General features: G+C 39.1%; 1 protein-coding gene across 4 annotated transcripts in view; it reads right to left on the reverse strand.

Moving 5' to 3' along the window:
* Positions 1 to 492: 492 nt before the first annotated feature.
* epb41a (erythrocyte membrane protein band 4.1a) overlaps positions 493 to 26,635 on the reverse strand; it is an 85,761-nt gene continuing 59,618 nt past the window's right edge. For all 4 annotated transcript variants that reach the window (XM_020606399.1, XM_020606397.1, XM_020606398.1 and 1 more), the window contains 5 exons: positions 11,977 to 12,105; positions 10,858 to 10,959; positions 6,980 to 7,060; positions 6,560 to 6,679; positions 493 to 3,238 (listed from right to left, as the gene is read on the reverse strand). In XM_020606399.1, the coding sequence (XP_020462055.1) occupies positions 6,581 to 6,679; positions 6,980 to 7,060; positions 10,858 to 10,959; positions 11,977 to 12,105 (411 nt within the window). In that variant the 3' untranslated portion in view covers positions 493 to 3,238; positions 6,560 to 6,580. The remainder of the gene's footprint in view (positions 3,239 to 6,559; positions 6,680 to 6,979; positions 7,061 to 10,857; positions 10,960 to 11,976; positions 12,106 to 26,635) is intronic.

The following is a 26,635-nucleotide window of genomic DNA, read 5'->3' on the forward strand; positions in this document are numbered from 1 at the left end:
ACTTTTCCACAATATTCTAATTTATTGAGCTGCACCTGTATGTTTCTCCTCTGCTGGTTCTCAATCCATTTTTTTTGGGCCTCCATTATCTTCATCTCCAGTTTGGACACTCAATGACCTTTTCCTTTAATTGGTTTTATGGACATTCATGGAACCCTACTGATAAAAACACTGCTTTACCCCCTTCTCTGTAGTCAACCTAATGCCAAAAGTTACAGTTAACTCAGCTCCCCAAAAAAGCTCAAAAAGAAATGTTACTATTGTCACTGCAAATTCTTCCTTTAAATTTTCATGTATGTAAATTCTGATAATTAAGTTTAGTGTGAGCCTATACTGAAATCTTCAAGTGTGATGAAAATGCTTCTGTATATTTTTTGTCTTCCTCTTCAATAGCTAATTATTTCTAACTCTTATTAACCATTGAACAAGTAGCTGGCTCTGGTGGAAAATCCAAACAGTGAAATGAGTCAGGACTGAGAACACTAGGCAGACACAGTGGTCTTTTATTAAGTCTTCCTGTGATGCTAAAGTGAGGGTTCACAACCAAAAAAACAAATGTTGGCTTGCTTATTTCCAGTGAGAAGAGTGCCAGGATAAAGACAGAAGCACAGTGAAAGAACTACAACATGTTGTGTTTTCTAAAAATACATCATGTTTAAAAATCTGCAAACTAGGAATTACATGAGCACAACAAAATAAGTGACATTTGAATGGGCAGTGTGTACTAAACATGAAGATAATTTGCCTCCTAGAATTATTATTATATTAATGTAGCATTATAGTCTTGAATAACTTGAATGGCCACAATACACCGTTTTGAGACTAACTGGGTTAAGATAAGAGGTAATCAAACCAAATAGCCAAGAAATAATCTAAAAAATCTACTGTGTACATCTGACACTGCTGACTAATTATACTGAACTGAAAAACTAACTTTTTTAGTTCAGAACATCCTCTCAGAACTCGACCAGTGAAGTCAAGTGTCCTTAACATCTGTAAATGGGAGCCACAGGGATCAATTCTGGGTGTTTTTATTCACTTGTATAAAAACAATATCGCTGCAGCTCCACAGTGTAATATACATTTTATGCAGATGATGATCTTATATGCCACATGCTTATCTTTTAGCTGGTTTTAAATACTTTGCTTGACTAATTAACTTTATATTATGGTTATGGGGCTGACATTCAAAAGATGTGGTAGCTTGAAGGAAAAATCTTACTGGCAACACAAACTAACAAAACCAGACTGGAGGGTATTTCTGCTTATGAGTTGTCAGATATAATCCACACTAATTAGTTAACATTAAAAATCATTTCAAAATTGTATTTTTTTCCCACCATTACTAGCAATGCTAGTAATGGTGGGAAAAATACTGTGTCTGTGCTGGCTTACTGGCCCATGCATGGTTCATACAGCATAAGTGATGAACAGCAGTCAACAATTTCAACTGATGGCATAAACACTTTTAGTTCAGAGCTAATTCTTGAGTTTAGTTTTGGGGATATATGAACAGAAATTACCCTCACTTATTTTTAGAGCTAAAGGTACAATAAATCCTTCTTAAACTGTAATATGTGTATATCAGCGAGAGATGTAAAATAATTCCAGTTTATTCCAACTTGACTCATATTGTCATGGTGTCAGCCATTAATTTGCATTAATCAGTGTCAGTATGCACAAACTACTCCTAAACTCCTTTCCAATTTTGTGTCTAAGTATTAGATAGATTCAAGTGATTCATTAAATTAGGTTGCACCATTAGAACTTTAGGAATATTTTAGCTGGATGTAAACTGTATGCCAGGAAAGAACAGTACCATCCAGTCAAAAGCAATTATGTAAACAGAAGGTTTATGATGTTCATGGCGGAGGTGGGTGGAGGTGAGCAGAGTGTAGCGAGCAGGGAGAGGGAGGGCTGGGCGCCATGGAAGCCTCATGCTAGTGTTAGCTAAATTTTAAATGAATACAAAGCTTTAATCAGGTTAACATGAAATTACCAACACAAATGTAAACGCTCTGACAGAGTGAGACGATGCAAAACAAAACCTTTACAGTTTAAGTGGGCAACTATCATCCTCGTATCAATGCCAATGATGCAGACTTAAAACTTAATTCTGCATCATTTAATTCTGATTAATCTCTGTTATATTTGAATGCACTTTGATTTGCGTTCCCTCTCTCTGGATGAGTGCACACTGCCCATTGGGTGGAAAAACAGAAATGTGACATATACTGTAGATGCTGGTGTCATGCTCAGTAGAAATGGCTAAAACTCTACCTGGTGACTGCTCTAAATATAAAAACATTAAGATACATACCACTGTGCTGAGTATATCTAAAATGCAAAACACACAAAAATGAGACAAAGATGGGAATAAATTAAGAAAAGATCATTTCATCATGTCTCCTTGGTCCTGATAAAGTCCCGTTCTAGTGACACAAGCACTACAACAAAATTAAAAACAACAACTACAATTAAAACAACCAAAAGTTGCAAAGATCACAACAAATGATTAAGTCAGAATTATAAATAAGATAAAAAGAGTAATAACCCCCTGGTTTGATAAAATCAATCTTTTTATACATGAATTGAAAAAATATCTTTTCACATTGACTGGGAAAATAAAATATTCATTGTACAAGAAATGACACCAAGCCTATGCTAAACTTTGAGAGGGATCCTTGAGTTCTGATGTGTACAATCCCAAGAAAAAAATCACCCACAATCCCTTTGTTAATGCTTTTTGGAACACATTGTTAAAAAAAAACACTTGACTTCCAAGTTATCGATAACCAATTTTGATTGTAAGAAAAGTTGTAGAAAAATAAAGTACTGGTAATCTTAAGATTAAAAGACCAAATGCCCTTGAAAATTTTCTTAAAATCTCCAGACAAATTGGAGAGGAATAAATCCACAAATGTTGTACTTTATTTCATTTCTCTCTAAAAAAAAATGTCAGTCCAGAGTTTGATCTTTTGGCAGTAAGTGGAACAAGAAGGGGATTGTGGGAGGGTTCTTGGGAATTTTCTGGTGACTGTCTCCTTCAGCCCAAACTCCATGCTCATAGAGGTTAAGGTTCATACTGTAGTTCACCACTGAAGCTCGCTCGCTCTGATGTGGTCTGATGGGTCGAAGGCAGTGCAGTCGGGTGTGGTGGCTGGGAGTACTGAGGTAAAATAATGTGATGCAGACACGAGTAAAGAGGAAGAGTGGGGGCTGCTGAGACGGTGAAGCACTGGCAGATTCAGAAAGAGATGGCCACAGAAAGAGAAAAAGAGAAGGATATTTTAGTGTTTTTAAACAAATTAAATGTTACATATAAATTGATCAACTGGCATCAAAATAACACTGAACAGTAAATGATGATAATGTTCTCAGCAGTAAATTCTCAAATAAAGTAAATCAGGTATCGGATCAGACAGACTCCCAAACAAATAAAGGTCAAGAAAATAACTTTAGTTGTGGTGGATAGCCTGTGATATTCACATGCACATTTCAGACCCCTTTAGCTTCTATAAGACTGATCTTATAAACCACTTCTGGGGGAAATGCTGAGTTATACTGACGGCAACTTAGAGACTAGAAAAAGTAAGAGAAGAGAGCGTTTTCAGCAGAGTGGTGAGTATGACATGACTGATTTACAAACACAGTCATGCTAAGTTTGCATTAAGAGCACACCAGAACAGGAGCTGATCAGAAAACAGGGATGCTCTACTAAGATATGATAAAACATTCTCTTAGAAACAGGGAGTCGTGTCTCTAATGTAAGAATAAAGGTTTGATTTCTCCTGCAGTTGAGGTCTGCTGCTAATTATGGCATTAGGAATTGATCATTTAAAAAATGCTAAGTTAAACTGAAGGTCATAGTGTCAAGGTGAGATGACACAAAATCTGGATTTTCTATCCACATTTTTAAAATTTATATCACGTCCCCGGTTTGATAATAAAGTGCACTCGCTAGGCCCAGTGAAAAGAATTCATGAACTGATAATTCAGGGCAAAGACATTAGTATGATGCTGGCAAGGGTAAAAATAGATCCCCTTAAAGCAGTACAGGTCTACTTTATGTTTATGAAAACCAGGAGGGAAGCACAGCAGCTTCTGTTAAGAGCATAGATCTATTGATTTGTTCAGATCCATGGGATTTACATTTTAGTCTAAGCATAACGTTGCCAGGCTGAAATGAAATGTTTCTGCATATAGAGCAGTGCAATGAACCTGTCGCTGCTGGAGCAGTGGAACATAAACTCAGGAATAAGGCTGTGCCGAGGCTTCACTTGAAGCGAAGACACTGACGCTGACTGAATACACTATTAAAACAGACAGGTACAGTACATAGGTGTGTTTGGACCAAACAGACCCCTGCTCCTCCCATACAGGATTGAATCCTTTGCTGAGCTAGTGCAGCTGCTTTTTTTCTACTTGTAAATTTGCAGTGCTGACAAGTAATGCTACTGAGTTTGCCTTTGTCAGTACAGAGTATGCACTATGAAATCTAAATGGTAAATTTATTGCCTAAATATCAAAACTAAATTTGGTTACATAACGTGTTGAAACAAATTGTAGTTTTGGCTCGTCCTGTTGCCATCGACTACTGGTTGATGCACATGCTTCTGGGACACTTGTGTTAACACACACACCGTCTCCCTAAGCCTCCTGGATAAATGTGGACTTGGAAAAGTAAGTGAGCTGTGACAGTTACACATGTCCACAAGAACACCCCCTCACCTCCATCCTTTACAGACAGACTGGGGCATAGGGGCAGTGTGTTTACATACCAGCCTGTCAGCATGTTAAACAGCACCAGACTCCCAGCCTGGACCCATCAACATCACATAAACAAGGCCCCAATTAAAGCCACATGGGTCCCATTATTTGACATATCTCGTGCTGCTGGGGCCCCGTTTCATGCTGAAACAGCTCACTGCTACCAAGCAGCCCACATTCACACACTTATATGTGGGGTGTAGTGCATACGCATTTTAATTTGCATGGTGCTTGTGTATTACAGCAAAGTGAATAATTTAGCAGTGACTAAATATCATTTAAGTCCAATAATGACCTGCAGTATGTAATGTAATTTTCTCATGATTATCACCACCAGTATGTTTGCATCATTCTATTTAGGCTCCTTGTAGCCAGTAACTGGTTTGATTGGTATAATTAGTGTGGTGGCGTGTGGCGTTGTCTCATCGAGGCTCATTATGGTTCATTTAGGCCAAGGCCATATGCTTAGCCACTTTAGTGAAATCTTGCCACTAGGCTTTGTCTATAGAAAAACCCCCAGGGTCAGACTTACTAAGAAAATAACATTGCATGATCATGTGCTACAATTTCCAATGAGTTTGCAACCACAACCTGCATGTGCTCCTGGACAGGGACGAGTCAGGTGCCACTATATATTCACTATGCTCAGAAAAGAAATGACAATATAGTAATCTTGATTCCATGTGGTTCAACTGCACCAGAGAAAAGCAGTTACACAAAATGTTAGGCTAAAATGATGCTACAATCATTATTAAGACAGGGAGAGAGAAAGAGAGGTTGAGGCAGAGCATCAAGTGGAGGATTTGGATGTTTACTGCAGTTACTACAGCTAAATGCCCACTTAGAATCTAGGTTATTTAGTCTAAATACAATTAGTATTACTCTAGCTGAATCCATAATTAACCCCTGGTAACATGTTTCCATATTATTTGTGCAAGCATCCCTGAAATGCTGCTCGGACAGAGGTGCTTCTAGCAAACACTCGCTGAAATGACACCACAAGTGTGACTCCATTCTGCTGTTTCACACACAACCCATTACATCTGGTGTATAACATGCAATTGATTCTTGATCCAATGCTTGATCAAACCTTTTCTTCTGTCCTATTGGACAGGAATCCCCCAAATATACAAAAAAATGTTTTTCAGATTGCTAAAGACTTCCTTATTATATCTACTATTATAACTTTAATCAAAATCTGTTGTAGACTAAATTCAAAGTGATGGAATTTCCACTATGGGCCCACCTGGGGCTGTCATCATCAGCTGTCTCCACTGCTCATTTATCACATCTCCATTAGCTTTAGTACTAACACACTGGTGTTTAACAATTCAGTTTGTGTCTTCTCTATCAGATCCAGCCTTCTGGACATGGGATCACCGGGTTACAAGAAGAATTTTTACAACACTGTGGTCTTTTTTTATTTGCCTGGCCTGTCAAAACAATTTAAACTCCTAATAGTAGTACTTTTTTCATTTCCTTTAAACCAGACAGTCCATCCAACATTAATACCACCTAGCTCACTACTCTTGTTAAACCCAGATCATAAAGATTCACCTCTGTTTTAGATCACTCACTGACACTAGGAATTTGATCTTGTCTAATTTTAAAGACAATGAGAGCAAGAACATAGGACAATAAAATACCATAACCATATGGGAGCACATTCTACATTTGGTTGAGTTCCCTTCCTTGCATACCAGATAGTCAATACAGATTCTCCTTAGGTCCATTATAATGCTAGGGTAGCAAAAATCTCTCCTAGCACAGGTGGGTTTGGGGCGCTCACCTCCCAAAAGATCAGTCTGTCTTACTCTGGAGTGATCTCAGTTTCCTGGTGGACAACCACTTTGGTAACAGACATATCTGGGTGCTGCTCTTTTGCCTCTTTAATGGCCTGAGCCAAAGCCTGAGGAGTGAACAAAGGACAGGTTTGTTATGTAGAAGATGATTCATAAGGTAGATTAAAATGATGTTCAAGCAGAACGGATTTACTTGACATATGAACACAATTGCTTTATGAGGTCAATTAATCCTAGACATATTTGCAGTTTCTTAAATCGGAACATATGCATTTCAAGCAGAAATCTGAGGCAATATATGAGCCAATACACATTCAAAACACCTACTTACTGCAGAGCTCTGAGGAAACCAACATTATCCCAACATCATTCGGCATGAGGAGTGAAGCATCATTTAGATTTCTCACCTTGTCATGATCAATTTCAGTGTCTCCAGTGATGACGATTCTTTTCTCAATGCGAGTCTCAGAGATGCCTCCTTTCACCGTCTACAACAGGCACATGACACAAGCTAAAATACAAGCTAGTAAAACCATACAAAACAAAATCCATCTTTACCATCCCTCTGAGAGAATTTCAGATGAGAACAGAATATGCATTAGCAGGGAAACCAGATAGGACTTCATCACCCTTTAAGAAAAATGTGGTGTCCTTCCCTGACAGAAAGTTAGTAAGAAGGTGGAGCTACTTCCAGACTTTAGGAGGGAAAGTGGGGGACTCTTAATATTAATAAATAGAAATAATATCTGTTTACATGATACATTACCAGTCACAGGTTTATGGCTAAAGAAGCAGATAATATAACAACCAGGACAAGTCTCAAATTAAACCACATAGTCAGACATGGAGGTGGATGCCGGACCAGCCAGTGGAGACAGAGACACTGAAACTCATCGCTCTGTATTTGAATTTGAATATAAGCATTTGTATTGACACATACCTTATGCATTTATTGAACTGACAACCTCAGTATGTAAAAAGCCAACAAATGTCATATTTAACTCCCAAAAACAAGATAAAGAACTTTTCCTCATTTTCACAGATGATGACTGAGCAAGTCAAGGCAGCTTTATGTACAGTATATAGCATATTTCATACACAGAGGCATGTCAAAGTGCTTTACTGTACATAGGCAAAGGAAAACAATACAGTGCCTTGCGAAAGTATTCGGCCCCCTTGAACTTTGTGACCTTTTGCCACATTTCAAGCTTCAAACATAAAGATATAAAACTGTAATTTTTTGTGAAGAATCAACAACAAGTGGGACACAATCATGAAGTGGAACGAAATTTATTGGCTATGTCAAACTTTTTTAACAAATAAAAAACTGAAAAATTGGGCGTGCAAAATTATTCAGCCCCCTTAAGTTAATACTTTGTAGCGCCACCTTTTGCTGCGATTACAGCTGTAAGTCGCTTGGGGTATGTCTCTATCAGTTTTGCACATCGAGAGACTGAAATTTTTGCCCATGCCTCCTTGCAAAACAGCTCGAGCTCAGTGAGGTTGGATAGAGAGCGTTTGTGAACAGCAGTTTTCCACAGATTCTCGATTGGATTCAGGTCTGGACTTTGACTTGGCCATTCTAACACCTGGATATGTTTATTTGTGAACCATTCCATTGTAGATTTTGCTTTATGTCTTGGATCATTGTCTTGTTGGAAGACAAAGCTCCGTCCCAGTCTCAGGTCTTTTGCAGACTCCATCAGGTTTCCATCCAGAATGGTCCTGTATTTGGCTCCATCCATCTTCCCATCAATTTTAACCATCTTCCCTGTCCCTGCTGAAGAAAAGCAGGCCCAAACCATGATGCTGCCACCACCATGTTTGACAATGGGGATGGTGTGTTCAGGGTGATGAGCTGTGTTGCTTTTACGCCAAACATAACGTTTTGCATTGTTGCCAAAAAGTTCGATTTTGGTTTCATCTGACCAGAGCACCTTCTTCCACATGTTTGGTGTGTCTCCCAGGTGGCTTGTGGCAAACTTTAAACAACACTTTTTATGGATATCTTTAAGAAATGGCTTTCTTCTTGCCACTCTTCCATAAAGGCCAGATTTGTGCAGTATACGACTGATTGTTGTCCTATGGACAGAGTCTCCCACCTCAGCTGTAGATCTCTGCAGTTCATCCAGAGTGATCATGGGCCTCTTGGCTGCATCTCTGATCAGTCTTCTCCTTGTATGAGCTGAAAGTTTAGAGGGACGGCCAGGTCTTGGTAGATTTGCAGTGGTCTGATACTCCTTCCATTTCAATATTATCGCTTGCACAGTGCTCCTTGGGATGTTTAAAGCTTGGGAAATCTTTTTGTATCCAAATCCGGCTTTAAACTTCTCCACAACAGTATCTCGGACCTGCCTGGTGTGTTCCTTGTTCTTCATGATGCTCTCTGCGCTTTAAACGGACCTCTGAGACTATCACAGTGCAGGTGCATTTATACGGAGACTTGATTACACACAGGTGGATTCTATTTATCATCATTAGTCATTTAGGTCAACATTGGATCATTCAGAGATCCTCACTGAACTTCTGGAGAGAGTTTGCTGCACTGAAAGTAAAGGGGCTGAATAATTTTGCACGCCCAATTTTTCAGTTTTTTTATTTGTTAAAAAAGTTTGAAATATCCAATAAATTTCGTTCCACTTCATGATTGTGTCCCACTTGTTGTTGATTCTTCACAAAAAATTACAGTTTTATATCTTTATGTTTGAAGCCTGAAATGTGTCAAAAGGTCGCAAAGTTCAAGGGGGCCGAATACTTTCGCAAGGCACTGTAACAGCGTTAAAAACAATAAGCATTAAAACAAGAATAAAATACGGTAAGACAAAATGATGGTAAAAAATACATAAAACAAAAACAAATAAGGTCTGAGGGACAATTATTTAGCAGTCACAGTGCAGAAAGTGCAGCACAGCAACCTGCCAAACAAAGGCCCAGGAGAACAGCAGTTTTCAGTTGAGACTTGAGGTAGCACAGTTGGGGCACATTTAAGGTCCTGGTTCCATCTGTGTGTAGCACAGTAGCTAAAAGCAGCTTCACCCTGTTTGGTTCTGAGCCGAGCTTCTACCAGTTCACTGCTTTGTAGGGATCTCACAGCCCTGCTGGGTTTGGAGTATTCAAGGAAGTCAGGGTCCATATTCACAGCATCCTAAGCCCATAGAGTGATGAAATTCTAAGAAAAATCTTAGAATTGTGACAATTTCAAGAAATTTCCCCTTAAAATTTGGACTAAACCCCAGTAAAGAAAGTTATCCACATAGCATCTTAAGCCCCTATAAGAGCTCCTAAGGTGAAAATTAGGACTTTTAAGAGGCATACGAGTCTCAAAAAACTACTTAAAAAGAATTTAAATCAACTAAAGGAACTCTTCCAATGCTCTGTCTTACAGTTTTAATAAAGAATCAGGAAGGATAGGTGAGCCGGACTTTTCAGAGCTGGAGCTTCCGTACAGGTACACACATTCTAATGTCATTTGATTTTATAAACCCCAACTTTTCTGTGTCCCATTTGTAATACATGAACCATCTGGAGGTTTACATTCTGAAATGTGGGCGTGTACAGTTATGGTTAGTGTTATGGAACTACAGTTCCAATAATGCTTTGGAGGATGTTGAGAGAAAGTATAATGTTGCCATAGATCCAGACATGTTTTACATTTTGGAAAATGGGTACCATCAAAAGTGTGCAGAAGCAGCAGTTCTCGCTGCTGTGTACCTCCAGCAGTGTACCTCTGGATTTATAGACAACTATCACTGGATTACACTGATACTGAAGAAAACAATGTCATAATTTGAAGACAAGTTTTGGAGTCAGAAGGACCATCTTCGTTACTATGATTTCTAAGCTGGAAGAACACAAAGTTCAAGTGGAATGTCATCCCAATTAAAATTACAACCATAATAAAAGTGAACAAAACCTGAAACAAAACAGAAACAAGCAGCATTTCAAGTGTGTTATTGTCTCAAAACCTGAAGATCTAAATTTGGTCACTGAGCTTTTTCTACCTATAACTTCAGTAACAGATGCTCATTTACCTAATACAGCGTTCATTGCTTTCTTTTCTCTCACCAAAAACAATGAAAGAAAACACTGAAAATGGCATTATGGCACTGCCTTGGCAATCTATCGGTGTCAGGGCGGCAAAAGTTGTCTTTTCTTTTGCAATGTTAACTATTTAGATTGTGAGGTTACTACAACAGCCAGTCACTCTTCAGAAGGTTGGGACCACAGCCAGAGAGATCTATCACAGCAAGATGGCTGCCTGGGGCTGTTAGTGAAGTAAGCACACCTTGGTGATCTGGGTGGTGGTTGTGGTGCTGATGGTCTCAGAGGTGATGGTTTGGGCACTCAGCAGCACACCTGACTCCTTCTCTGCCAGGCTGTCCACAGGCTGTGGGAGAGGCACCTTGTAAGAATCTCAACACACTCATCAGTTATTTGTGTATTTTCTTATTTTTGTAAAACTTTTAAAAACATTGTGCTCATATGCGGAACTGGGTAGTGGACCTCAGGATCGTTTGTAACCAACTGAAACGTGTCTTAAGCTGGTATCGCATGTTCATCAGACTGGTAATCTTACTAGCTTACAGTATCCTCACTCCAACATTTTCAACTTTCAGTTGTAGGTTATTCTGATTAAGTTGTTGTATGACTGCTCATCTTTAAACTACTTTAATAATGGAGAATTTTGGCTTGTCCTTTAAAACAGCTTAGTAGAAAAATGTTTATATGTCTCAAAATAATTAAAAAAGTACTTCTGATATTGACTGACACTAAGGCACTAAGGCGTTGGAAATTAGGCAACACACATTCGCCACCCACGCACGGCGCCACGCGTTTGTTGTGAGATAGGGCCCAATGTGTGGAAAGTAGTTAATGGTGATGGAATCAATTTCAGATTAGTTTATTAATACTGTATGTACCACTGAAGCATTATTGCGAAGTCCTATCAAGGCAAATTAACTTTATGTATAGTATATAGCAAAATATCACAAATCAGCCTCAAGGGGTTTTCCAGCCTGTACAGCAACAACATCCGTGATCCCTGAGGTCTTTAGTCCCAGTCTTAGCCCACAGTTTATTGTTGCCTCTGGAACATCTGGTGAGTAATATATGCCAATTTCTACAAGCTGAAAGAAGCCATGCATATATTAATAAAGTACAGTAAGCTAGGCTAGTGAATGGCCTGAACTGAGCCTAATTTCAACAAAATGGCAGAGTTCAGGCTAGGGTCAAACTTTCCAGCTGGGGACAGTCCTCTCGAGTATGTACAGTATGTATGTCAACATGTCTAAAGCTGTAATAGTAATCATGCATTGCATATAAAGTTAGGTCATTTAGAATCAGATCCTGTAGATACTTTGTGAAATATTATTCCTTTGTGTGCAATTTCCAGAACTGCCCTCACCTGTGCTGACTCGTATGTGATGGTCTTAGTCTCTGTGTGAACTAAGGGGATGTTCTTGTAGCTCACAGTTCCTCTCAGGGAGTTGGTGACATCTGAGATGGTGATTGTCTGGGTCTTCAGCACAGGAGGCTGGAGGAATCAGATAAAAAGCAACAAAATCTCTATCAAGACAAGTCAACTGTCACATATTAACTATCATAAGCATGAAATTTCACTACTAACTGCTTCCATATTCTGGACAGAAGTTTGTGCTGCACTGTAATGTAATTATAAATACTGACTGCTGAGGTGACTACTAGTTTTGCATTTGTTAAAAAGGCACAGCATAAATACAAAATAGGAAATTTAGCTTGTGCATAAAGTTCCTTTATTAACTATATTATATATATGGACTGCAGACAATGAGTTAAGGTTTATTTCACAAACAAATCCTTATCCAAGTGCATTTAACTGGAAGCCTATTTTTGTTTATCATAGTTTATGTTCATATAAATCCCTGAGCAGGATGAGGTGTCACATTTACTCAAGCATTAGTTGCATTAGCTACACAGACAGGGCTTGTTATGTGTGATGAACCTGAACTCTGATATGGAGAGGTGCATGTGTCAGTAGCATTTCTTTTTCATTACCTGGGCTGTGAAACTGGGTAATGCTAACACGTTAAGCTGTCACCATAGTTAAGCTGAGGTTTCACTAAGCAGTAGTAATACAAGCATCACATCCATGTGCCTCTTTATTGCTGTATCTGTAGCTTTTCAGAGTCCCTGGCCACCAGAGACAAGAGGTCAGAGGGTGAAAACAGTCCCAATTATGATACACTCAATTAAAAAATAAATAAATGCATATTTTTAGTGCATTGCTTGTCTTTCAGACAAAAAGTTGTTTCATGCAGGAAGCCAAGAGAAGGCAACACATAAGATTTGTTCATAGTTTTCTAAAACTTGCCTGGAGATCTTTAACAACGTCAGCCTAATTGGAGTAGTAATCACTGTGAGCAATGCTACAGAACCCAAAAGTGAGCTGTAAAATCATACAACCAGTTTAGATCAAGAAACATTACTAAGAAGCATTTAACAGGTGTAATCATTGCACATGTGCTGATTCTCTGGTACTTGAAATTCTTTATCCCAGAAACCACATTGAGGAAAAGATCCCAGGAACAATTTTTACTGGTATCTGATTTCCATGAATTAAGTCCCTTTTCCACCACCTGGTAACAGCTCGACTCGACTTGGCTCTACTGACCTTATTTGTTTTTCCATCAGTCAAATGTTGGGGATAGCACCTGGTACTATTTTTGGTATCACCTCCGTCGAGGTTCCAAGCAAGCTGAGGCAATACCAAACAGTGATGTGTAAACATTGCAGACTACCGACTGGCCAGAGAAATTTGTCACTACTACACAACTATTTTGCCACCAGTGAACCATAATAGCAGCTGCCACTGTTCTCACACAAGTGTCACAGAGGGTAAAATTTATGGTGACAGAGGCCTGGACCGTCTATTGCTATATAAAATAACCATTATGTTTTGTGAACCACCACATTGTATATCTTATCACGTAGCCCATAGGTTAGTGAATGTGATAATATGAGCACAGTGGCTACAGCTATCTCTGCTAAGTAGAGCTAGCTAGATGGCACGTTAGCAGGTCATCATATCTCCGAAAACACCTGAGCAAATTTGTAAGTGGCATTACATGGATAGATTGACCACATGCTCAAAAATTAAATGGTTAGTTAACCACCTGAAAACGATCAAAATGTAATAAACTGGCATAGTAACAGTCCTAGGATGAAAATTATAACAGCTTTGAACCTGCTGTCACCAGCATGGGCTAGCAAATTCACGGCGGTTTCAGCGTTGCTGTGACAACCAGCGACACTGCAGTGGGACCATGTACAGTGGAAAACGAAACACCTGGTACCAAAAGTCAGTAGAGTTGAGTAAAGTCGAGTTGAGCAGGTAGCAGGGGGCTTTACACACGTCCCCAGCAGTGAATAAACATATTCTGCAAATTTATAGAGAAACTACAAGAAACTTATTTAGAAACTTTATTCTGTATTTATAGGAATACATGTAATTTACCGTGCAAAGCATTCAAAGTTACAAAAATAGTTTAATCACAATAATGACAAAAATCACCAATGTTTTTTTATGATGCCAGGGCCGTATGGACCTTTCAGCAATAAAATCAATGAGGTTTCCTCAAATGGCATTTAATTTTTTACAGCCACTACAAACTCAGAGCAGAACAGACATAGTGGCCTTGTTAGGGAAGTAGAATAAAGGTATGTGTGTTTCATTGCCCAAATTTGTTTGTTTGTTTCTCTCATTTGCTGCAGACCCACTTGCTTGTCAGTTAGACTACTCCTACCCAAGGCAAGTACATAATACACAGCAACCAAAGGAGTCCCTGCCTGTTTAGCTTTTTCCGCATTTGTAAAAACCCCTGCTGGAACATGCTTTTCAGATTTGTCTCTATGACGTCATACAAAATGACGCAGCAGTTCATTTCCTACCTAAATCCGTTTTGGTGCTACCTGTCTGCCACTGCACTGTGATTGCAGACAACCAGCAACATGGCACAGCTCAGAGGAAAGTACGGATTCTGTTTGGTTGTTGGTTGCACAAATGAGCACATAAGTCTCTACCTACGTAATAATTAATATACTGTAGGTGTTCACACACTCACCAATAGGCTGAGGATATTTGCTGAGCATGCACCGTCTTTAATACATGTATTTAGTTAAATAGCACTGTTGAATAAGTAGACACATTATAGCTTGGGTTATGTCATTAAACATGATTCTTTTCCAGTTTATTTTGACCCAGCAATTCTTTGTTAACACGAGCAAATAGTCAACATTTTTTTCTGGTATCAGTTTAAGCATTGTTGATACTGTAGACACAGCATTCCTAAAACTTTTAATTATGTTGAAAATTTATAATATATAGTATCAAATTCTTAGAAAATGGTTTAATGATGCCAAAAAACTAATTGATACACATTGAAATATTGGTGGATTAAATCAAAAGCTGAAAAGGTTGTGAGGAAATGGATGAAATGTGTGGTAGTACCCGCACTCTTGGAAGTGTTAAATTTATTCTGAGCCTTTTGGGATGCTCCTTTTACTACGAAGCCACGCTGTTGTAACACGTGCAGAATGTGGCTTGGCATTGTCTTAGGGATGCCCCTGAAAAAGACGTCGCTTGGATGGCAGCATATTTTTCTCCAAAACCTTTATGTAGTTTTCAGCATTAATGGTGCCTTAATAGATGTGCAGGTTACCCATGGGCACTAACACACCCCCATACCATCACAGATGCTGGCTTTTGAACTTTGACCTCATAACAGTCTGGATGGTCCTTTTCCTCTTTAGCCCGGAGGACACGACGTCCATGATTTCCAAAAACAATTTGAAATGTGGACTCGTCAGACCACAGCACACTTTTCCACTTTGCATCAGTCCATCTCAGATTAACTCAGGCCCAGAGAAGCTGGCGGCGTTTCTGGGTGTTTATGTGTGGCTTTCACTTTGCATGGTAGAGTTTTAACTTGCACTTATAGATGTTGTGACGAACTGTGTTAACTGACAATGGTTCTCCAAAGTCTTCCTGAGCCCATGTGGTGATATCCTTTACAAAATGATTGTTTTTAATGCAGTGCATGTGAGGGATCGAAGGTCACGGGCATTCAGTGTCGGTTTACGGCCTTGCCGCTTACGTTCAGCGATTTCTCTGGATTCTCTGAATCTTTTGATATTATGGACTGTAAATGATGAAATACCTAAATTCCTTGCAATTGTACATTGAGAAACATTGTTCTTAAACTTTTGGACTATTTGCTCACGCAGTTTTTCACAAAGTGGCGAAACACGCCCCATCCTTGCTTGTGAATGACTGAGCCTTTTGGGATGCTCCTTTTATACCCAATCATGACACTCACCTGTTTCCAATGAACTTATTCACCTGTAGAATGTTCCAAACAGAGTGGCTGTATTGTGGGCTTCACATTTTCACCTTCACATTTTCTATACAAACCCACCTACTACACACAGTAGTGAGCTAGAGTTACAAAGGAAATTAACATTAACTGCATTGAGTGCACTTCCATGAACATGATCAGGCTTGTGAAGAATCCTGTTTTTGTGTTGGTGCATGTAAACATCATATCGATTTCAAAAACACAGATAAGTCTTTATCCCAATTTTGAGAAGCCTGAATATGCTAGGTGGAGTACTCTGAAAGAAACAGACCAGGGGTGTCCACACTTTTTCGCCTTGCGAGCTACTTTTCAAATGACCAAATCAAAATGATCGACCTACACTAAAAATACCACACACACAAAATATATGTATGAATGAGTGTCGTAGTTTTTATGAACAGTCTGAAAGTGCCCCTCCACATTTCGCTTCTTCGGAATAGTGATGGTAGATTGGTAGATCAAGCAAACGCATTTCGAATATAACGTCACGAAAAAAAAGCCCCCCCATTCCGCATGGAATGTTTTCGGTACGTTTTCGGTTTCTTACTTGATTTGGCTCCCCCACTCATTTTATACCCATTAGTAGAAATTAATTGGAAGGCTGACAAGGTAGTTCTCTCACTTGAGTTTTGCAGTAGCTCGTGCGGTTGACTGTGCATGTTTGGTGACTTGTGTGTCAGAAAAGACAAGATCTCAAACTGGCTGCCCTGCATGTCAATCAAGTAGCAAATGCTATAGGGAGGATGGATGATAGGCTATATATGAATGACTGTCACTTTCGGCTTTTCCCATTAGGGGTTGCCACAGCAAATCATCACACTGACCATTCGCATGTTAACATTTGGCACGTTTTTTTACGCCAGATACATCTAATTTATATTTGAATGGCACGCGAACTACCAACACTACCTTTGCGATCAACTGGTGTTTGAAGGCCATGATATGCTAACCCCTGTACATAGGAATAAAGCTTACCTCTCACACTAAGGTGGCATATTTGAAACATATTAAAGCTCCAAACACTGCTTGAGGTTGTATGACGGAGACATTCACTCAGTAATTGATTACCATGAACCTGCAAACAGAATTCCCTGCAGACCTCCCTCTTTCATGCTATTAATTCAGGATAAGCCCCCACACCTCCCAAATAATAGCAACCTGCAGTTTATTGTGGCAGCTACCCCCTTAACCCTCAGATGTTACCATACTGAGAAACTTTTATAAGCCAGGATACTCTGGCTCTTTGAGGAAGTGTTAAATTTATTCTGAAATAACCAATGAAAACTGTCACTGGACACTTAAGACCATATTTGTTTTGCACAGTATTTAGTTGACCTAAGATGTTATTAAGGATAGGATATTTAAAGAATAGTGTATATTATGTAACAAGTAAGCAACTGCATGTTTTAGATAAAATCCTTCTCTAATATTACTTTCTAAACACCGCCTCCCATCGGACAGCCAGCTGGTTTTGTATGGCATAACACCGGAGCAACAAGCCCAATCAGAAAAGTGCTGCTTGTGTTGTCACGGTGAGGTATCCGCAGCCAGGCAGCTTGTTAATACCGCTGGGTCGCCACTGCCTGTTTTAACTTTCTGACACTGTTCAGGAGGTTGGCATACTATCACTACTATAAATTGTAAACCCTTTTCTGATGTATTTGTCTAAAAATCATTTTAGCAGTTCAATCTGGGCCCTCTGTCAACCCTGTGAACTGTTATGCAACCTCACACACTCACTAAGACTTAAGTAATCACACTCACTGGGAAGTAGGTAACCAAACACTGAGAAATGTGTGTCTTAACCCCTACCACTTAAAAGTGTTAACTCACCAAAATCATAGGAATGTCAATAACATCGAACTTGACTCAATAACCACAGAGAGTATTAAACCTTTTCAGGAATTTTATATAGAAGCTTAACAGAGCTACAGCAAAGCAACAAGCAATAAAATCTAAACCTTAAAATCATCAATAATTGTCTTCCAATCTAAATATATCAACAACTACTAATTCTAAACATAAATTTAAAATAATCATACTGATTAAAATCATTATGGTTGAGCTAGGCTCTTGATCTGAATAAAAGTCAAAGGTCTCACGTCACCAATCCTCAGCTGGCACTGGGCAGGCGGTGGGCAATTGGGGCAATCACTTGTTCCTCCTTTTCCTTTTTGCCATGATTCAAGCTTTCACAAGGGAAAATAATTTACAAACAAAAATATCAGAGCTCATCCGGTTCAATCCTCAAAACTCTCGAAGAGAGAAATCTAAAACTGTCTTCTTTGCCAGACATCCTTTCCCCACCAGGCCAGGTGGATTTTGGCTTTTTGTTAAAATTCATGATTTCTTCATTAATCAGCTTTGTAGCAGGAATTCAGTTTCTCTGCTGAACTGTGAGGCTCTGCCACAGTTTCATCATCCCACATCAGCATGCATCCTCCTGCTCTGACAGGCTGATGCCTGTGTCCAAACACCCAGAAAAGGGGCTCTCTCTCCCACGATGGCATGCTTCTCACCCCCACAGGCACTGGCCTGTGGGGGAGCACCCCCAGAGGGGTGCGCTCTCCCGGGACTGCCTCTCTGCAGTCCTCAGTCTCCGGGAAGTCAGATGGTCAACCAGACAGAGCCTCCGGCCGCAGCTGTGGAAAGGCTCTCCGTTCCTATTTTTGCCTCGGTTTTTATAGGGTTCTGGTCAGTGATTTTTGTCCTCTCATCCAACCAGATGCTGCAGTTTGCAGTTGATACCTTATTTGGCGTGCAAAATCATATTGTTCTTAAGTATTGCATATTTTTTACTGTCAGCCCAAGCCCACTGCCCGTAACCGGCCTCCGCCCCACTGTGATCCAGCCTTGGATTCTACTTCCTCTTTTCTAAAAAACTAAACCATCTGAGTACATAACAAAAACACAAGAAAATCACATCTGACTGAAATATCAAAATTCCATCATTGCTTTTTAACAGAACAATCAGAATTACACACTGATTTCACACAACACTATCAATGCCTTAAAATCAGAACATAAATCTTTATATTTTGAACACCTTATTTTGACTAACATGGATTATCATTGATTAGACATTGATTAACAATTATCAGTCAAATCTTTACTTTTGTGCTTAAACATCATTTTTGTGTGTGTCTCTGCTATGTGTCACATAGACACACTCCTGCAGTTCCTCATTTTAGGGATGTGTGTCTGCTTCCTCTTGTGTGTTTCTGTACTTTTCACTCTGTTAGATGTAAAATCACTTTTCCCCATTCTTTCAATACAACCATTTCACATTTTATTTAACACATTCTCCAACGATTATTTCAAACAAAACACACATAAATCATTTTATGATTATCTTTACTTATTAAAAGCTTAACTTTTCTAAGCATTCTGCCACAGCATTTTAATAATAATTCCTTTGTCCTCTCCAACCTCCCCTGGAACTTTTTCTGTCTCCTCTGCCTTCTCTGCATCTCGGTGCTCTTCGAGGCGCTGAGGCCCGAACTTACAGCCTTGTTGACACTGGTCGATTGTGATCGACGTACTGGGAATCCCTTGAAGCAGGCTATCTGCATAGCTGTGGCAGTGACTAAAGGCAGTGAAAGCATTTCACTTTAAGAGATGGAATTTTGTCTAAAAAGTTGGATGTACTCACTAAATTAAACATGTACTCTGTGACTAAAGTTTTTTTTTTCAGAATCGAAATCATGTTTATTAAGTATATTTAAACACACAAGCTCGCAATGCGCTTTTGTAAGGCAACAAGAAAATAGGAAAATATGTGAATATAAAACAGGAAAGGGAAGGGGGAAAAAAAGAGAATCTATTTATAAATATATATACACATTGTGGCAGGGGGGGGTTTTTATTTTTTTTTCCAGTAGTTACTATATTGCACATAATAGCTAACAGTTATAATGTATTGCACTGGGGGCTGTTGTCCTGTTGTACAGAAATGGATTAACTGTTCATCAGAGTGATGGCACTGGGGAAGAAACTGTTCTTGTGTCTGGTTGTTTTGCTGTACAGTGACCTGTAGCACTGTCCAGAGGGGAGGACTTTGTGTCCAGGATGTGAGGAGCCTGCAGAAATCTTCTCTGCCCTCCTCTTGAACCATGAGGTGTACAGGTCCTCCATGGAGGGCAGGCTGACACTGATGATTCTTGGCATTGTGTTGCTGCAATGCTACTGAAAACCACAATCTCTATAGGCTCTATGTTCCATATAGATTAGTTCTGCAGCCAGTTACTTGATTGCTACAACTGCCTCCAGCTCTGTGACCTTGTATGATGATACGGTATGTAGGAGGGGCAAAGAAGAGCGGAGGGAGAAGAGGTGGGGATACTGCTCGAGTATGTTTTGACTCTCACTTCACCCTTAATGGTCAAAAATTAGGGGGAGAAGTTAGTTAATGCAGCTTTAAAATCATATATAAACTAAGTCTCTAGAACTGCCTTCTTTCACCTGCACAATATTGCAAAAATCAGGAGCATCCTGTCTCAAAGTGATGCTGAAAAACTGGTCCATGCATTTGTTACTTCCAGGCTGGACTACTGTAACTCTTTACTATCAGGATGTCCCAATAATTCCCTAAAAAGCCTCCAGTTAATCCAAAATGCTGCAGCCAGAGTACTGGCAGGAACTAGCAAGAGAGATCATATCTCTCCCATATTAGCTTCTCTCCACTGGCTCCCTGTAAAATTCAGAATAGAATTTAAAATCCTTCTCCTAACATACAAAGCCCTTAATAACAAGGCTCCATTGTATCATAAAGACCTCGTAGAGCCTTATCATCCTAACAAAGCACTTCCTAAGTACCTTCCCAAAGTGAGTAGCAACATGTCTGTACAGATTCTTAGTCATCCAGGTCATGGTAAGCTGAAAAAACGTAGAAAAAATCAACTGGTAGGTAGAAGATGTTTCATGTTCATTTTTGTCCAAATAGAACACCCCTCACTAAATGAGGGTGGTGGACTAAGACACAACTTTTCACCCATCTACAACTCTGTTTTGAGATCTCTGCCCAAACATGCCCACCAGGACAACAGGCGTCGGTCCACAGGTGAGGGTTCAAAGACAGGTAACGACGCTCACCAAAACCGGACCCTAATGATTGAGTTGTTAGAGGACATTGTGGGCCACCAAAGGACTGGAACACCCAGGGTGATAAATACCTCCTGCTCACCACCAGTTGGAGAGAACTGATGAAGCCTCTTGGATGAGAGGTGAAACGTCTTCTACCTAAAACCAAGTCCAGTTGATTTTTTTTTTTTTTTTTTCTATGTGCCACTGACATTGGGTGACTGTGGTGCACTTATCCTGCTGCAAAATTGTATACGTGACATAAAACTCTGGCTATCGCAGAATTTTCTGCACTTAAATGAGGACAAGACAGAATACATTGTGTTCAGCCCCGACTCCACTGCTGTGGTACCTAGTTTAGGTGCCCTAGCACCTGCATGCACTGGCACTGTGAGGAACCTTGGCGTCATTTTGGACAGTGATTTTAATTTTGATAAGCAGATCAGATCGGTGGTTAAAACCAGTTTTTATCATTTGAGGCTTTTAATGAAGGTGAAGCCTTTTTAATCGTATGCCGATTTAGAAAAAGATATCCATGCCTTCATCACCTCACGTCTTGACTATTGTAATGCCCTCTATGTCGGAATCTCTCAGTCTCCTCTATATCGTTTTCAGCCCCGACTCCGCTGTTGTGGTACCTAGTTTAGGTACCCTAGCACTTGCATGCACTGGCGCTGTGAGGAACCTTGGAGTCATTTTTGACAGTGATTTTAATTTTGATAAGCAGATCAGATCCGTGGTTAAAACCAGTTTTTATCATTTGAGACTCTTAATGAAGGTGAAGCCTTTTTTATCGTATGCTGATTTAGAAAAAGATATCCATGCCTTCATCACCTCACGTCTTGACTATTGTAATGCCCTCTATGTCGGAATCTCTCAGTCTCCTCTGCGGAAGCTACAGCTGGTTCAAAATGCTGCGGCTTGACTGTTGTCAAACACTCCTAAGTATGCCCACATCACCCCTATTCTTCGCTCACTACTTTGGCTGCCAATACAGTAAAGAATTAACTTCAAAATACTACTATTTGTTTTTAAGGCCATGAATGGCCTTGCTCCGCCATACATATTGGATCTTCTCTCCGTCTATGTGCCACGCAGAACCCTGCGCTCCTCAACCTGTCGCTGGTTGTCCCTCGGGCTAGGTACAATAAATGGGGAGAATGCTCTTTTGCCGTGTATGGCCCCAGGCTTTGGAAATCCCTACTGCCAGAGCTTCAGGCTGAAACTGAGCTGGTGGCTTTTAAGTCGACTCTGAAAACCCATCTTTTTAGACAGGCTTGTGGTATTTAGCTCGTTCTAATCTTAACTCGTATTTTTCCTGTTGTTTTATGCTGTTTCTTATTCTGATATGGATGTCTTTTATTTTGGGGTTTTTAATAATTTGTAGTTTACTCTGTTTAGGTTTTTGTTTTAGTATTGTCTTGTATTAGTGTCCTTTTGTGAAGCACTTTGTGCTCCTGCAGAGTTGTAAAGTGCTATGTAAATAAACTATTATTATTATTATTTTTCTCATCATTTGGAGCTATACAAAGGCAACTGAATTGAAACGGAATGATTTAAGAAAAAAAATTAAATTTAAATTTAAGAAAGCATGGAAATGCTTCTAATCTGTGATGGGCAAATTACGGGACACCTCTTTCTCAATACATAGCCTATAGTAGAACAAGCCAGATCACAGCGAAAAATCCTAAAAAAAAAAACAATTATTATGTAGCTAAAACAAACAAGTGGGTCAAGGAACTTTCAAATTATTCAAAATATTGAAAGACACACTTGGTCACTGTCATGAAAATTACATTATTGAATTATGTTGTTAATAAAGTGATTCTAAAATGTTTTATCAGGAGGGAAATGTCATGAAAATTACATTATTGAGTATGTTTTAAACTGTGTTTTAATCAATATATTAACCAACATATGTTATACAATGGATTTTAAACTTTCAGAACAGACCACAGATCACAGGGACCTGTGAGACACTGCCTGTGTGAACTGAAGGACATGTTTCATCTTTGTTTTAGTACTCTGTGTGCTGTTCAACCAAATGGCGCTCCAGACTTAAAGGAAGCCAGCCATAAACTGTGAAGATAAAACAGGCACAGCAGCTTGTTTAGTGTCTAAGGGGTTATCAGGGCAACCCCCTTCAACTTCCTTTTGTTGTTTTAAATCTACTTTACAACTTGATTAACGCCTGGGTTGCATCTTCAGGGAGTTCCCTTTCTCCTATATATTGTGATGTTTAGACTAAGCTCATTCAGACAACTCTGTATGCTCATGCTGACTTGTCTCCTTGCTGCAAGTAAACCAATCTCTTATTGAAAGATTCCAGTGACTTCATTGCTTCTTTGTAAATTCTTTTGACAGTCACTGTCCACTTTCCACTGTAGAAGATGGAGAAGTTGATGTGAGCTTTCCCTGTCCAGTGGACAGTGAGTCTCCAAAGGAAAGGGTGATATGTCAATGGTTATTAACATTATATCCTCAGTCTTTTTCATTGAAGAACCCATGACATGCTTTTCCTTGTTTTTTGACTTATCGACAATGTTACAACGGTGAATTATCATCTTAGATGTGACCTAAAACTCAAAAAATGAGGTGTACGTATGCTCTAGTACTTATGCAGAAGCAACTCGGTTGATATACATCTCACAAACTCTCACTCACGAGACTTTTTTTTCTAACAAAATTAAGTACAGTAAAACCTTGGATTGCGAGTATAATTCATTCCGGCAATGTGCTTGTAATCCAAAGCACTCGAGTATCAAAGCGAAGTTCCCCATAAGAAATAATGGAAACTCAGATCATTCGTTCCACAACCACTTATTCATATAAAAATGAGTACAGTAATAGAAAATACAGTATAAAGTAAACATAAAACATATTAACCTGCACTTCATCTTTGAAAAGAATCATGGCTGGCAGAAGGGAGACAGAGAGAGGAGCTATCTGCTATCTGTTGGCTCGCTGAAATCTTTTTCTTTTTATACTACTTTAACAAGGAAGCTATCCAATGACACTTGCTTTTGCTTCCTTTTAAGGATTTGTCAGAAATGTGGCATTGCATTGTCGTTAAACAGATTTATCGTTCATACTGCTACAGCCTTATTCGGGTGGTGCTTTTCTACAAAATTCCTCATTGAAATTAGTGCAAAATGGGAAATTGTTGGGGAACCCCATCTGAGCTAACTGGGGATGTAAAATATATGAGATACAAAAACCAAAGAATGTTAAATACTTAAGAAAATGGGAAAAGGGTCGATTAATACAATCAGACTGCGCTAAATTAGTCCAACAAATAGAAGAATACAAATACAGAACAAAAAACTAAAAAAGATGAGGGCATGTTTAAAACATGTAGAAGCTCTTCTGTTCAGCGAACAGAGACCTGAAATTACGTTGACAATTGGATAGCACCAAGTAAAATTCCTATGCAACACAGGAGCCTCAAAAACAGTTGTCCGCCCAGATGATGTACCAAATGTATTATCCTCTGTTGATGCAATCTTTGTAAAAGCCGCGAATGGTCAGGTGCATAAAGAACAACTATCTGAACATGTACAGGTGAAAGAAGAAAAAACAGGGCTACGCTGTAAATGTCAAGTGGTGTTATCTCGTGTCTGTCCGTGCAATCTTCTAGGGAGAGATCTACTAACAGCACTAAACATAGCCGTCATCCCTTGTGGTGATGGGCTCAGAGCACAGACTACAAGAAATAGCAATAATGGAGGGCTACGGGGAACCACATTACTGGTGTTGTACCCGGTACTTTTTACCATATTGACTCTGAGAGACGAGGCAGTCCAAGTAACTACAAAACAGTGCTGATTTATTCCATGAATACAGCTAAAAATTAACATTACACACTCAGGCATCTTGCACCTCCAAACGCACACAGGCAGATGTAAGATGAAAGACCCTGAACCCACCAGGCCTATACATTATATCACCTCGGTTGGGCTAGCCCCATACTACACAGAAACGTCAACCGAGACGTCTCTGTTACCAGCTTTGCAGCTGGTCATAGCAGTAGTCAAAACATGAAGCAAATCAACATGTGTGTGTGTCTGTTGATTAAGTGGTGTGTAGCTAAAAACATTCTCACATGACCTCTAGTGACATGCCATGACATTAAACATAGGAAATTAACAGGTCTATGACTCACAAAACACACACTGCAGCAAAACAGCACAACCCTTGACTGTTATAAAATATTTTACCTGGTGATTCTCACATGATCTCTCACAGCTTTTCTTTAAAACCAGAACAGAGAGACAACATAGTAGACAGGACACAACATAACTCAGCATTACTCACTGCTTCTGCTTCATGGGAAATTACTACAATAAATTATTCATATCCCACCCATAAATACACAGATAATATCTTAATAAAATCATTACACTTCCTGTATCCAATACCCAGCTATGCAGGCCTTTTTATATTTATTCTTAAATTGTTTTACACTTGTACATTGTTTTAAATCATCACCCAATCTATTCCATAATTTTACACCACTCACAGATATACAAAAACTTTTCCTAGTTGTACGTATGGCCTGAGTTTTTAAATTTAAGTGGCCCCTCAATCCATAACCACCCTCTCGATCACCAAACAGACCCCGAAACTTGCCACCAAATTATATCTGACTTTATACATAAATACAGCAGATTTATATTTTACTAAATCAAAAAATTTTAAAAATCCTGAATGTGCAAATGATGAATTCGTATGATCCCTATAACCAAGTCCATGAACAATTCTAATGGCCCTTTTCTGTAGTTTGAATAATGACCATAATGCACTTTTGTATGTATTTCCCCAACACTCAACACAGTAGTCCAAATAAGGTACAAACATAGAACAGTAAAGAGTATGGAGTGACTTCCGATCCACAATATTTTTAACTCTTGCCAATATAGATATACTTTTAGCCAATTTATTATGTATATATTTAATATGAGGTTTCCAACAGATTTTATCATCAATATTTATGCCTAGAAATTTTGTGTCGTAAACTCTTTCTATATTGGCATCCCCCACCCTTACTTGAATCTGACGATTTAATCTTCCATATCCAAACAGCATGAATTTTGTTTTGTCCAGATTTAGTGATAACTTATTCCTGTCACACCATTTCTTCACCTTGTCCAATTCCACAGTAATTGGACCCAAAAGTTGCTGTAGATCTTCCCCAGAGGCCCATATAGTAGTATCATCAGCAAATAGTACAAAGTTCAATAATTCAGAAACATTGCATATATCGTTAATATACAGTATGAAAAGTTTAGGACCCAAAACTGACCCCTGTGGGACTCCACATACTATATCCAGAAAATCTGATTGGTGCACGCCCAGACTTACAAATTGCCGTCTGTTAGTCAAATAACTTTTTATCCATTTCAACACCAAACCTCTAATACCATACCTTTCTAATTTATCAAATAAAATTTCAAAGTTAATAGTATCAAAAGCCTTTTGAAAATCAATAAAAATCCCCAATGTTTGTTTCTTGTTGTCCCAGGCACTAGTAACACCTTCTACAAATTCAGTTATTGCAAGCGCTGTGGATCTATTAGATCTGAAACCATATTG

The sequence above is a fragment of the Monopterus albus genome, unplaced genomic scaffold, assembly GCF_001952655.1.
Source record: "Monopterus albus unplaced genomic scaffold, M_albus_1.0 scaffold77.1, whole genome shotgun sequence".
NCBI lineage: Eukaryota > Metazoa > Chordata > Actinopteri > Synbranchiformes > Synbranchidae > Monopterus > Monopterus albus.